The 13032-nt window shown below is 46.2% G+C and overlaps 1 protein-coding gene across 4 annotated transcripts in view; it reads right to left on the reverse strand.

The window, feature by feature from the left end:
* Window positions 1–2574: 2574 nt before the first annotated feature.
* LOC147096839 (cytochrome P450 2F3-like) overlaps window positions 2575–13032 on the reverse strand; it is an 87408-nt gene continuing 76950 nt past the window's right edge. The window contains exons 8-11 of one of the 4 annotated variants that reach the window (XR_015074558.1): window positions 12246–12387; window positions 5983–6221; window positions 4819–4894; window positions 2575–3332 (exon numbers count right to left, since the gene is read on the reverse strand). Coding sequence is in view for 2 of the 4 variants with exons in the window: in XM_085973516.1 (XP_085829642.1) it covers window positions 6031–6221; window positions 12246–12387 (333 nt within the window). In the remaining 2 variants the exon portion in view is untranslated. Of the gene's footprint in view, window positions 6222–12245; window positions 12388–13032 lie in introns of all 4 variants that reach the window. The other 3 variants (XR_015074557.1, XM_085973516.1, XM_085973515.1) reach the window with 3 other exon arrangements.

Genomic DNA, 13032 nt, shown 5'->3' on the forward strand with positions numbered 1-13032 from the left:
ATAAGAACTTGTTGTGGAAAAGTACATTTATTTGTTACATTTGTAAAAAAAAAAATCACATGGGAGTTTTGTTTTTGCATTATTACAGATCCCGGTAGAGAAGCTTTTCTCCATTCCATTGCTCTGTGACACGGGCAAAGACTAGTTATTACAAGAGTTTTATTCCAGTGGTTTATAGTTGAGAGTATGTTACATGTGATCCTATGAACATTGATCAGCAAGATGCCTATGCCCTGTCAGACTGTTGATGTAGACTGAATGCTTTGTAGCGCGAGAAGGTTTGCTTTCTTTCCCTGCTGGTACCTGCCATTTTAAGTTTACGTTTGGTTAAGCACTATGTTTATGTTGGTACTTTGTTATAATGCCTAAAACTGAACAATTACATTTAAACAAAAAAAAAAAAATCATTAAACATGTATTTTAAACTCAACCGTACATTGTTTGCAATTGGTGTTTACGATTTAAGCCCCTGACCGCCAACTTCATGTGGGCTGGGCACCATCTGCGGAACAAGGAACGAGGATTTGAGTACAGGAGCAAGGATGTCTTGCTATAGTTATACAGGGCCTTGGTGAGACCACACCTGGAGTACTGTGTGCAGTTTTGGTCTCCTTACCTAAGAAAGGATATACTTGCCATAGAGGGAGTGCAGCGAAGGTTCACCAGACTGATTCATGGGATGGCAGGACTCATATGAGGAGAGATTGGGTCGACTCGACCTGTATTCACTAGAGTTTAGAAGAATGAGGGGATCTCATGGAAACATATAAAATTCTGACAGGCCTAGACAGACTGGACGCAGGGAGGATGTTTCCCCTGGCTGGGGGCTCTATAGCGAGGGGTCACAGTCTCAGGATACGGGGTAGGACATTTAGGACTGAGATGAGAAATTTCTTCACTCGGGGTGGTGAACATGTAGAATTCTGTGGAGGCCAAGTCACTAAATATATTTAAGAAGGAGATAGATTTCTAGACACAAAAGGCATCACGGGTTATGGGGAGAGAGCGGGAATATGGTATTGAGATAGAGGATCAGCCATGATCATATTGAATGGCAGAGCAGGCTCGAACGGCCTACTCCTGCTCCTAGTTTTCTATGTTTCTAAGGTAACCACATCAGGTGTGTTTATTGCCACATTTGTGCCGACTTTGGCAGCCAGATGGTCAACCAGTTCGGCTGTACCTTCGGCTTTTTATAAACCCTCCTAAAGGATTAAAATTTTGGACGGTGCCAGTGAAACACTGGTTATACCAGCGCATTGTTGCTGGAGGAAGGGTGTTGCTGTTAGCGCAGCCACAGACCTCCTGAGAATCGGGATACCTGAAGGTTTTATCCCAATTGCTTCTTGAAATGCCCAACAGGCGCAAAACTAGTGAGATTCCCAGGTACCCTCTTGTTGCTGTGACCTGTTTGGTCAAGTACCTTGGTTTGAGAGGAGTCACGGTTGTGCTGCCATGCCTCAAGGGGAGCGGAGTCCACCGCACAAAACTGTTCATTTGTTTTACGTGGGTAGCCTCGCAGGCCATAGGAATGGCTGCTATGAGAAATAGGGAAATTATCACAGTCCTGAAGACAACATTTACATTTATATAGCACCTTTCACATCCTCGGGATCTCCCAAAGAACTCCTCAGTCAAATGAATTACCTTTTGAAGTGTAGTCACTTGCTACATAAGCAAATGTGGCAGCCAGTTTGCGCACAGCAAGATCCCACAAGCAGCAATGAGATAAATGAGCAGATAATTTTTATTTCGGAGGTGTTGGATGAGGGCACTTAACAACTTGCTCTTCGACTATGCTGCCGTGGGATCTTTTACATCCACCTGAACAGACGGGGCCTCAGTTTAACGTCTCATCTGAAAGACGGCACCTCTGACAATGCAGCACTCCGAGTGCTGCATTGGAATGTCTGCCTAGATTATGTGCTTCAATCTCTTGAGCATCACTAACAAACCACAGTAAATGGAGCATTACTCTATCAGTTTGTACATTTTTTGATCTATGAATGCTTTATTCTCAGGAAAAACGTCCATTCTATAACACTAGCCTCTCTCATTTGGAGCCCAGATATTTTAAGTTAGATTAGTTGTTATGGAGTAGTAGTTGAATTCATCCGTTCCTCTTCAATCACAGCCCTGCATGCAAACTGCAGGTCGTGAGTATTGTAAGTTCGCTTTGAAATTTGCAGCTTCCATTACAATTTTGTGAAATTGTTAGTAGTACTCAGGATAATGTTCAAAATATTCCTAAATTCAAGTCTGAAATGTGTCGCAGTCTGGGTTTATCCCAACACTTTGGAAAAAGTTTCCTGCAGATAGTCTCTCACGAATTGAAATCTACATCTTTGTGAGTGCGATAGTGTGTCAAGGGACTAGAAGTCACCATTTAACAACCGGCTATTATAGCAGAGATCATATGGGATGCTCATCACTTTCTGCACCTTCACACAGTAGCAAATAGCACACGGTCAGACCTTTGCATTCAGGCTAAAAATTGGATTTATTTATGAGTAATATAATTACACAGAAGCAGTGAGACACAAGATGGTATAAATAACTTAGAAAATTCAGATCAAAGGGGCTTAAAACAATTTTATAACATACTTAGTTTGATAATACAGACTTCCTGATGCAATGTTTGTATATGGGTAAATTGAAATTCATGCTCAATGAACAAATCCAGCTGCATGAGTTAAACGGAACTAAAGATGAGCAGTTAGGCCAATGTCTTTGTCAAAAGAAGTTGTTCATATCACGGGTGTTCAGTTTAGAGACATCTTGATGGAACCAGCATTAGAGATAAACACTAAGAATTTCCACACGACTGCCCCAATTAGCAGCTGCCGTAACGTCTGAGGAATGGGGAAGCCCCTCCCCCCAGGAGTGCTGAAGCCAAGTTTAACACTCCAAATGAAAAGCTTTACATTTTAGTTATGGAGTGTCCAAATATGCAACCCTTGCAATCTAGCCCACGAAGCTGAGGTAACTCAGCTTCCACTTGCGTTTATATTTCTTCTTCACAAGCTCTGTGCACTGACCAAACTTCATTCCCCCCTCTCCATAGCCACTGTCTCGGGTCGAACCATCGTTTTCACAACCTCAGCCTCCTGTTCGACTCCGATTTGAGCTGCTGTCCCTGTATCTGCTCCATCACAAAGACCGCCTGCTTCCACCTCCGTAACGTCGCCCGTCTCTGCCTCAGCCCATCTACCGCTGAAACCCTCATCCATGCTGTTGTTGTCTCCTGGGCCGACCTCCCATCTTCTACCCTCCGTAAACTTCTGCTCATTTCTTGTGGCACACGGACCAATTGGGCTGCCTGCCAATTCTGGCTGCAAAAGACACTGGATTTGTAAAAATAAACAAATCTCTCTGATATCATCAAATTTGGCAAGGACAATACTACAAATGGAGAGCGTGGGCCTGGCGAGAATTCTACGTCTGTTTTAAATCCAGGTTTTGCCTCACTTTTTCAGGCGCTAAATGGCCTCCAATAATATGGCAGGCAGGAAGCGTACGCTCATTACGAGGCAGGAGTGCACTGTCCCAAAATAAATCGGTGTGCAGTGCCCACACCCGAAAGACCATTAGGCCTTTTGTGCGTATGCAAATAATAGGGCCCAACGCCTGTTTGAGGCCCCTATGTAAGGTTGGTTTGCCTTGAGGCTGCTGGTGCCGGCTACACTTGGGAAAAACACAGACCTAACAGGTAGGAAACGAATCTCCTGTGAGCACCTGGACTTCTAGGCTCAGTGGGCCGCACCCTCGCCTCTTGAGTCAGAAGGTCGGGGGTTCAAGTCCCTCTCCAGGGACTTGAGCACAAAAATCTAGGTCGACACTCCCAGTGCAGTGCTGAGGGAGTGCCGCACTGTCGGAGGTGCCGCCTTTCGGATGAGGCGTTAAACCGAGGCCCCGTCTGCTCTCTCGGGTGTAAAAGATCCTGTAATGATCAGTAATCTGTCATTCTGGAATGGTACACTAGGTGGTGCTGTATGTATATAAGAGTGGGCTACCCATGATGCACTAGGCTACCCACAAGGCAGCAGTCAAGATGGAGGCCTCTACAGATACTGTACCTAGTCCACATGTGCTCAATAAAGTGTCTAGCAAAAGCTAGCTGTTCTTAATACAAACGACTAGTTATTAATGAACATAACAGATCCCACGGGCACTATTTTGAAGAAGAGCAGGGGGAGTTCTCCCCGGTGTCCTGGACCAATATTTATCCCTCAATCAACATCACTGAAAACAGATAATCTGGGCATTATCTCATTGCTGTTTGTGGGACCTTACTGTGCGCAAATTGTCTGCCTCGTTCCCTACATTACAACAGGGACTACATTTCAAAAAGTACGTCATTGCCTGTAAAGCGCTTTGAGATGACCGGTGGTCGTGAAAGGCGCGATATGAATGCAAGCCTTTCTTTTTCTTTCTAATCCTGCGGCCCCCCCGCCCCCCCCTCCCCGCCCGAGCTCGCCTGGATCTCTAGCTCTCTAATTTTTATGCTGTGGTCTCGAAGTTGAACAAAGGAACAGCCGGCCAGAAGTGTGTGTGGGCGAGCTTCAGTGCAAGGCAGCTCCCCCACATCTCCTGGCTCCACCTTGCACTGGAACTCACACCTATCGGGTAACACATCACTTTGTTGTTGCAAATGTTTCAAACCCTGTTTGGCTATTTTTAATCAGGTTATGGAGCTACACTAAATACACGCGGGTTGGACACTAACAAGTGTCACAGTCTTCTAATGGGAGTCAAAAGCAGAGAGAGATCAATACTCAATTCTTCACAGATCATTCAATCGAACAGTTCCTGCAGTACCTATCCTCTTACACTGGAGGGTGCATTCGGCCTTCATTACACCGTGACTTCCTCTTGCTGTTTGCAACAGGTTTAGCTGGAGGCAGAAAGTTAAATATCACACAAGCAGTTTTACAATTTCTGACTCGGGATACGGTGCTGGGTTGCAGCTAGTTTTTATCAATCAGAATATTTCCATAATTTTGCTTACATTTTTGCAATGTGGTAGAAACGTTGGACCAGCATCTGCAACTAACAGGCAAACACTTTTGGGGGAAGAATTGGGTATCGCCCATTTTGGGGCGTTAATATCGGCCGGGTGCAAAGTTTAGCGCCCGGCGCTAATTATCGCCTCCGACTGCAAAATTTGCCTCTATCACCCCCTGGAGGTGATTTGAGCGCTAAATCAGGCGCTACACACCTCTCTTAAGATGCTAACATCAGGGAGCGAGGCGCTACCTCAGAACACTATCGAAGCTCAGGCGATGTCCGTTACCATGGAAGCCAGGCAGACTGGCGCCGTCCAGTTCTTAAAGGGGAGGGGCCATCTTGCTGGCCAGCCGCACCCTGCTCATTGCAGCCTTGAATCTCGGCCTGGAGAGACCTCGAAAGCAATTGTGTTGGAAGCACTAATGGATCAGCCCAGGGAACGAGCTCGGCACTTAGGAACCTCAAAAAGTGGTGCTGAGGGCCAAAACTCCTTCGGACAGCGTTAAATCTCTCCAGACGTCTCTCTCCCTCTCAACCTGCGTGTACCAAAAATTTTGCCGACAAGAAAAAGCAGGAAGCGGCCGCCTTTAAACAGCGCTCCCCCAGCCCCTTCCCGACTTGAAAACGTTCCCCTCTACCTGTCGTTCCTAGTGGCAGGCGCTAAGGCAGGGGGCGCGACTCAATAGCCGGTCCGGGGTGTTGCACGCTTGCTTGCATGATGTCACGATCTGCGGGCGCAGGAGATCGTGGCGGTGGTGTTTAACGTGCAAAGAAAAGGTTAAAAAAAATACATAATTTTTGTTTAATGATTTTTCTCCTGGGTGTTTGGCTCGCAGGAGATTAATCTACAATTCCCGCAGAATCCAGGGCAATCCGGGGAAAGTTGGCAACTCTAATTGCCCACATTCCAAAAAACAACAATAAAAAAATAGCTCGTTATATAACAACACTGTGAGGGTAATTCCAACCCCTTACTGATCCCGCGGCTTGATGTTCTTCTTTAACGCCACTCTCTGGCTGGGTTCATGCTGAGTTGCGAGGTACACAATATAATTGGTACGGTCGATGCAGGGTTGAGAAGCCGCTGGACAGTGGGCTGATATCAATGGCATGCGGCTCTTCCCGGGATTTCAGGGTGAAGTTCTGCAGCAGGGTCGTGAGGAACAGAAAGAGCTGCATCTGAGCCACGGCCTCACCGATGCACATACGTTTCCCTGTAAGACATACACAAGTAATCCATATTCAATTAGAGGGTGAGAAGGTTGGATCTCAAACAAGCGTGCTAAGCTTGAATAAAGGAGACTATGAAGGTATGAGAGCGGAATTGAGTAGAGTGGATTGGGAAAATAGATTAAAGGGTAGGACGATACATGATCAGTGGTGTACATTTAAGGAGTTATTTTACAACTTCCAAAAAATATATATTCCACTGAGAAGAAAAGGGTGTAAAAGAAAAGACAGCCATCCGTGGCTAAGTAAAGAAATTAAGGATAGTATTCGAATAAAAACAAGGGCATATAAGGTAGCCAAATCTAGTGGGAGGATAGAGGATTGGGAAAACTTTAAAAGACAGCAAAAAATAACAAAAAGATTGATTAAGAAAGGGAAGATAGATTATGAAAGTAAATTAGCAAAAAATATAAAAACAGATAGTAAGAGTTTTTATAGTTATATAAAAAGAAAAAGGGTGGCTAAAGTAAATGTTGGTCCCTTAGAGGATGAGACCGGGAAATTAATGGTGGGAAATATGGAGATGGCAAAAACACTGAATGAATATTTTATATCAGTCTTTACAGTAGAAGACACTAAGAATATCCCAACACTGGACAAACAGGGGGCTAAAGGGGGGGAGGAGCTAAACACGATCAAAATCACTAAGGAAGTGGTACTCGGTAAAATAATGGGACTCAAGGCGGATAAATCACCTGGACCTGATGGCTTACATCCTAGGGTCGTGAGGGAAGTGGCGGTCGGGATTGTGGATGCATTGGTAATAATTTTCCAAAACTCCCTGGACTCAGCAAAGGTCCCGGCTGACTGGAAAACTGCTAATGTAACACCCTTATTTAAAAAGGGCAGTAGACAGAAGGCTGGAAACTATAGACCGGTTAGCCTAACATCTGTGGTAGGTAAAATTTTGGAGTCCATTATTAAGGAGACAGTAACAGGACATTTGGATAAACATAATTTAATAGGACAAAGTCAGCATGGTTTTATGAAGGGGAAGTCATGTTTGACAAATTTGCTGGAGTTCTTTGAGGAAGTAACATATAGGGTGGATAAAGGGGAACCAGTGGACGTAGTGTATTTAGACTTCCAAAAGGCATTTGACAAGGTGCCACACAAAAGATTATTGCTTAAGATAAAAAATCACGGGATTGGGGGTAATATTCTGGCATGGATAGAGGATTGGCTATCTAACAGAAGGCAGAGAGTTGGGATAAATGGTTCATTCTCAGACTGGCAATCAGTAACAAGTGGTGTTCCGCAGGGGTCAGTGCTGGGTCCCCAACTCTTTACAATCTATATTAATGATTTGGAGGAGGGGACCGAGTGTAACATATCAAAGTTTGCAGATGATACTAAGATGGGAGGGAAAGTAGTGAGTGAGGAGGACATAAAAAACCTGCAAGGGGACATAGACAGGCTAAGTAAGTGGGCAGAGATTTGGCAGATGGAATACAATACTGGAAAGTGTGAGGTTATGCACTTTGGCAGGAAAAATCGTAGAGCAAGTTATTATCTTAATGGCATGAAACTGGAAAGTACTGAAGTACAAAGGGATCTGGGGGTCCTGGTGCACGAAACTCAAAAGGTTAGTATGCAGGTGCAGCAAGTGATTAAGAAGGCCAATGGAATGTTGGCTTTCATTGCTAGGGGGATAGAATATAAAAATAGGGAGGTATTGCTTCAGTTGTACAAGGTATTGGTGAGACCGCACCTGGAATACTGCGTACAGTTTTGGTGTCCATACTTAAGAAAGGACATACTTGCTCTCGAGTCAGTACAAAGAAGGTTCACTCGGTTAATCCCGGGGATGAGGGGATGGACATATGAGGAGAGGTTGAGTAGATTGGGACTCTACTCATTGGAGTTCAGAAGAATGAGAGGCGATCTTATTGAAACATATAAGATTGTGAAGGGGTTGGATCGGGTGGATGCGGTGAGGATGTTCCCGATGATGGGTGAAACTAGAACTAGGGGGCATAGTCTTAGAATAAGGGGCTGCTCTTTCAAAACTGAGATGAGGAGGAACTACTTCACTCAGAGGGTGGTAGGTCCATGGAATATGCTGCCCCAAAAAGCTGTAGAAGCTACATCATTACATAAATTTAAAACAGAAATAGACAGTTTCCTAGAAGTAAAGGGAATTAAGGGTTACGGGGAGCGGGCAGGAATTTGGACATGAGTCTAGGTTCAGATCGGTCATGGCCCTGTGGGTAGCAGAGCGGGCCCAGGGGCCATGTAGCCTGATCCTGCTACTATTTCATGTGTCTAATTCTGTTAGATTCAGGAGATGGTTCTGTGATAGTAGATTGGTGGTTAGGATCAGATCAGCCATGATCTTATTAAATGGCGGAGCAGGCTCGAGGGACCGATTGGCCTACTCCTGCTCCTATTTCTTATGTTCTTATGTTCTTATGTAATCCAGGTGGGCGTAACATAGAAACATAGAAGATAGGAGCAGGAGTAGGCCATTCGGCCCCTCGAGCCTGCTCCGCCATTCAATGAGATCATGGCTGATCATCCAAACTCAGTACCCTGTCCCTGCTTTCTCCCCATATCCCTTGATCCCTTTAGCCTTAAGAAATATATCCAACTCCTTCTTGAATATATTTAATGAGTTGGCCTCTACTGCCTTCTGTGGTAGAGAATTCCACAGGTTCACCACTCTCTGGGTGAAGAAATTCCTCCTCATCGCAGTCCTAAATGTCTTACCCCTTATCCTTAGACTGTGACCCCTGGTTCTGGACTCCCCCGCCATCGGGAACATCCTTCCTGCAAATAGTCTGTCCAGTCCTGTCAGAATTTTATAAGTTTCAATGAGATCACCTCTCATTCTTCTAAACTCCAGCGAGTGTAAGCCCAATCGACCCAATCTGTCCTTGTACGTCATTCCTGCCATCCCAGGTATCAGTCTGGTGAATCTTCGCTGAGCTCCTTCCATGGCAGATAAGACGACCAAAACTGCACACAATACTCAAGATGTGGTCTCACCAAGGCCCTGTACAACTGCAGCAAGACATCCTTGTTCCTGTATTCGAATCCTCTCACTATGAAGGCCAACATACTATTTGCCTTCTTAACCGCCTGCTGCACCTGCATGCTTACCTTCAGCGACTGGTGCACAAGGACACCCAGGTCTCGTTGCACTCCCCTTCTCCCAATCTATTGCCATTTAGATAATAATCAGTAAGGAACTGACCTCGGTACGACTGTGTAATGGGGGAGTCACCAGAGCCTGGCCTTTGAATGGGCCTTTCGCAGGGCGTGGGGTCGCCAATTCTGGGTGGTGGTATTCCTGGAGCTTTCAATCACATGACCTCCCGGCACCAACCGCCCCGCCCCCACGCTCCCGCCATTGGTTGCCCAACATGTCCATCATTGAAACTTATAAAATTCTAACAGGACTAGATAGACTAGATGCAGGAAGGATGTTCCCGATGGTCGGGGGAGTCCAGAACCAGGGGTCACAGTCTAAGGATAAGGGGCAAGCCATTTAGGACAGAGATGAGGAGGAATTTCTTCACCCAGAGAGTGGTGAACCTGTGGAATTCTCTACCACAGAAGGCAGTGGAGGCCAATTCATTAAATATATTCAAGAAGGAGTTAGATATATTTCTTAAGGCTAAAGGGATCAAGGGATATGGGGAGAAGGCAGGGACAGGGTACTGAATTTGGATGATCAGCCATGATCTCATTGAATGGCGGAGCAGGCTCGAGGGGCCGAATGGCCGACTCCTGCTCCTATCTCCTATGTTTCTATCATTGCGACGCCCCGCCTTCCCACGGCCACTGGAATGCAATTAGACTCTTCATTACCCAATTGGACGATTCATGACCCTCCGTCAGACAGCCTTTCTCCCCACCTCCAATATTTTTATAACTGATAAGCAGAAATGTTCAAAAAAATTGAAGAACACAATATATTTTTTTAATGCCCCTGTGATTTTTCTCTCGCGGGTGTTGCTGGCGGTAGTGTGCTGGAGATTAATCTTCAATTCCTGGAGACTCCAGGCCAGTCCAGGAGTGTTGACAACACAAGGTGGGGCTTATACTGTCTCATTGCTAGGCAGGGAGCCAGAGTAATGTGAGTTCATCAAAAAGCCTTTTGAGGAGAATGACGGAAAAATTACAAAATGGCGACAGGTCATTCGGCCCAGCCTTTCTGTGTCGGTCCTCCACAGGAGCATTAGTCCTGATCTCATGTGCCCACCGTGTTCCCATGTGCTGCTTTCCTTCAACCATTTATCTAACCTATTCTGAAATGTTGACATAGTGAGAGCGATTCTAACCCAACTCTCAGACCCTGGTATTTGCAATTTTAACCTGCTCGCCTGAAAATTTTGCCGACAAGAAAAAGCAGGAAGCGGCCCGCCTTTAAATAGCGCTCCCCCAGCCCCTTCCCGACTTGAAAACGTTCCCCTCTACCTGTCGTTCCTAGCGGCAGGCGCTAAGGCAGGGGGCGCGACTCAATATCCGGTCCGGGGCACTACCAGGGTGTTGCACGCTTGCATGACGTCACGATCTGCGGGCGCAGGAGATCGTGGCGGTGGTGTTTAACGTGCAAAGAAAAGGTTAAAAAAAATACATAATTTTTGTTTAATGATTTTTCTCCTGGGTGTTTGGCTCGCAGGAGATTAATCTACAATTCCCGCAGAATCCAGGGCAATCCGGGGAAAGTTGGCAATTCTAATTGCCCACATTCCAAAAACAACAATAAAAAAATAGCTCGTTATATAACAACACTGTGAGGGCAATTTCAACCCCTTACTGGGCGGGGAGGGGGGTCCTTCCTGATGCTGTCATCGGGACCTGACTCAGGCTAGTGTGGGGAAATCACAGTGACGTTCCATCCAGGCCGTCCTGGGACCGAGGACGATCAGCCCCAGCAGACACCGCTAAAGAGAAGGGTTTTTTTTTGGTTGTTCTCCTTTGTTAGGGAGCAGGAGAGCTTCTTCGGGCCCTACTAGGAAAGGTCAGGCCTTCCCTGCTCTCCGGACTCACTTGCCGAACGCGAGACCGCCCTCTGGAGCGCGCCCCCACCCCGCCCCGGAACCGTACCCGATCCAACCATCCGCCTTGTGTCTGGCGTGCGATTTTTTTTTTCCCGCCCCATTCCCACCAACCTCCCGCCAGGCGGGAAGTCAGCCGGCGGGAGTTAAACACTCTGCCACGGGTGGGTGGCAAATGAACCCCAGCAGCACAGTCACCCCACCGCCGGTAACCCACTGGCAGTTAAAATCCAGGCCCATGGTCTCTGCTTCGACCCCTGACTCAGACTGTGCCTCACAACCTAGATTTACTAGATTATAATAAAGAGGGAGGTAGAAAACTAATCTACAGAAGACGGAGAAAGGGCTCTTCCTAAACTCCACCTACACTGTCCCACATAAAGGAACAGGAGGAGGCCATTCAGCCCCTCGAGCCTGTTCCACCATTCAATGAGATCGTGGCTGATCTGTATCTTAACTCCCTCCACCTGTCTTGGTTCTGTAACCCTTAATACCCCTTACCCAGCAAAAATCTATCAATCCCAGTTTTGAAATTTTCAATTGACCCCCGAGCCTCAACAGCTTTTTTATGGGGGGGAAGAGTTCCAGATTTCTACCACCCTTTGTGTGAAGAAGTGCTTCCTGACATCACCCCTGAACGGCCTGGCTCTAATTTTAAGGTTCTGCCCCCTTGTTCTGGACTCCCCCCACCAGAGGAAATAGTTTCTCTCTATTTACCCCATCAACTCCTTTTACCAATAAACACACATTCAGATGGTTGAATTCTCCAGCTCTAACTCATTCTTTCCCAGGGTCTCAGTCCTGACTTTGGTCTACAGGCTGTTGGAAACCCAAGCTTGGTGTGAATAAATCACTGCCCCTTCCGTTACCTCAGCTTCTCTGCTCACTCTTTCCAACCTCGGGGCCACCTTGCACCATGGGCCTTGGCCACCTTCACCTCACTTTTGCAATTTAAATTAAAATCACACACACACACACACAAAACATGAATTTTGCCCAAACCTGTTGAAAATGGCATGAAGGCTTCATTTTCCTTCAATTGTCCCTTTTCATCCAGAAAATGATCCGGGTTGAATGATTCCGGACTGTCCCAACAACTGGAATCATACAGAACAGAGGCGAGGAGAGGGATCACAACCATCCCCTTAAAAAAAAACACAGAGATTAAGATCAATGTAGCACCATGTCGTTAACTTAGCAAATGCCTTCCTGGCAGGTTCATGCTTTGGGCCTGTTAAAGAAAGAAAGACTTACATTTCTATAGCGTCTTTCATGACCTCAGGGTAGACCAAAGTATTTTACAACCAATGAAGTATTTTTGAAGTGTAGTCACTGTTGTAATGTAGGAAACGTGGCAGCTAATTTGCACACAGCAAGCTCCCACAAACAGCAATGAGATAATCTGTTTTGGTGATGTTGGTTGAGGGATAAACATTGCTCAGGACACCAGGGAGAACTCTCCTGCTCTTCCTTGAAATAGTGCCTTAGGATCTCTTATGTCCACTTGAGAGAGCAGATGGGGCCTCGGTTTAATGTCTTATCCAAAAGACGGCACCTCCGACAGTGCAGCACTCCCTCAGCACTGTGAGTGTCAGCCTAGATTTTTGTGCTCAAGTCTCTGGAGTGGGAGTTGAACCCACAACCTTCTGACTCCAAGAGGCGAGGGTGGTACCCACTGAGCCACGGCTGACTCACAACAACACTGGGAACTGCATTGAATTTATCACACTGGGAATATTCCACCGGGTTTGTCACACTTCGCTAAGGGCCGTGCGATTGTGTAAGTGAC

Source organism: Somniosus microcephalus, chromosome 34 (genome assembly GCF_052327205.1).
Source record: "Somniosus microcephalus isolate GS21.2 chromosome 34, FLI_Smic_1.0, whole genome shotgun sequence".
NCBI lineage: Eukaryota > Metazoa > Chordata > Chondrichthyes > Squaliformes > Somniosidae > Somniosus > Somniosus microcephalus.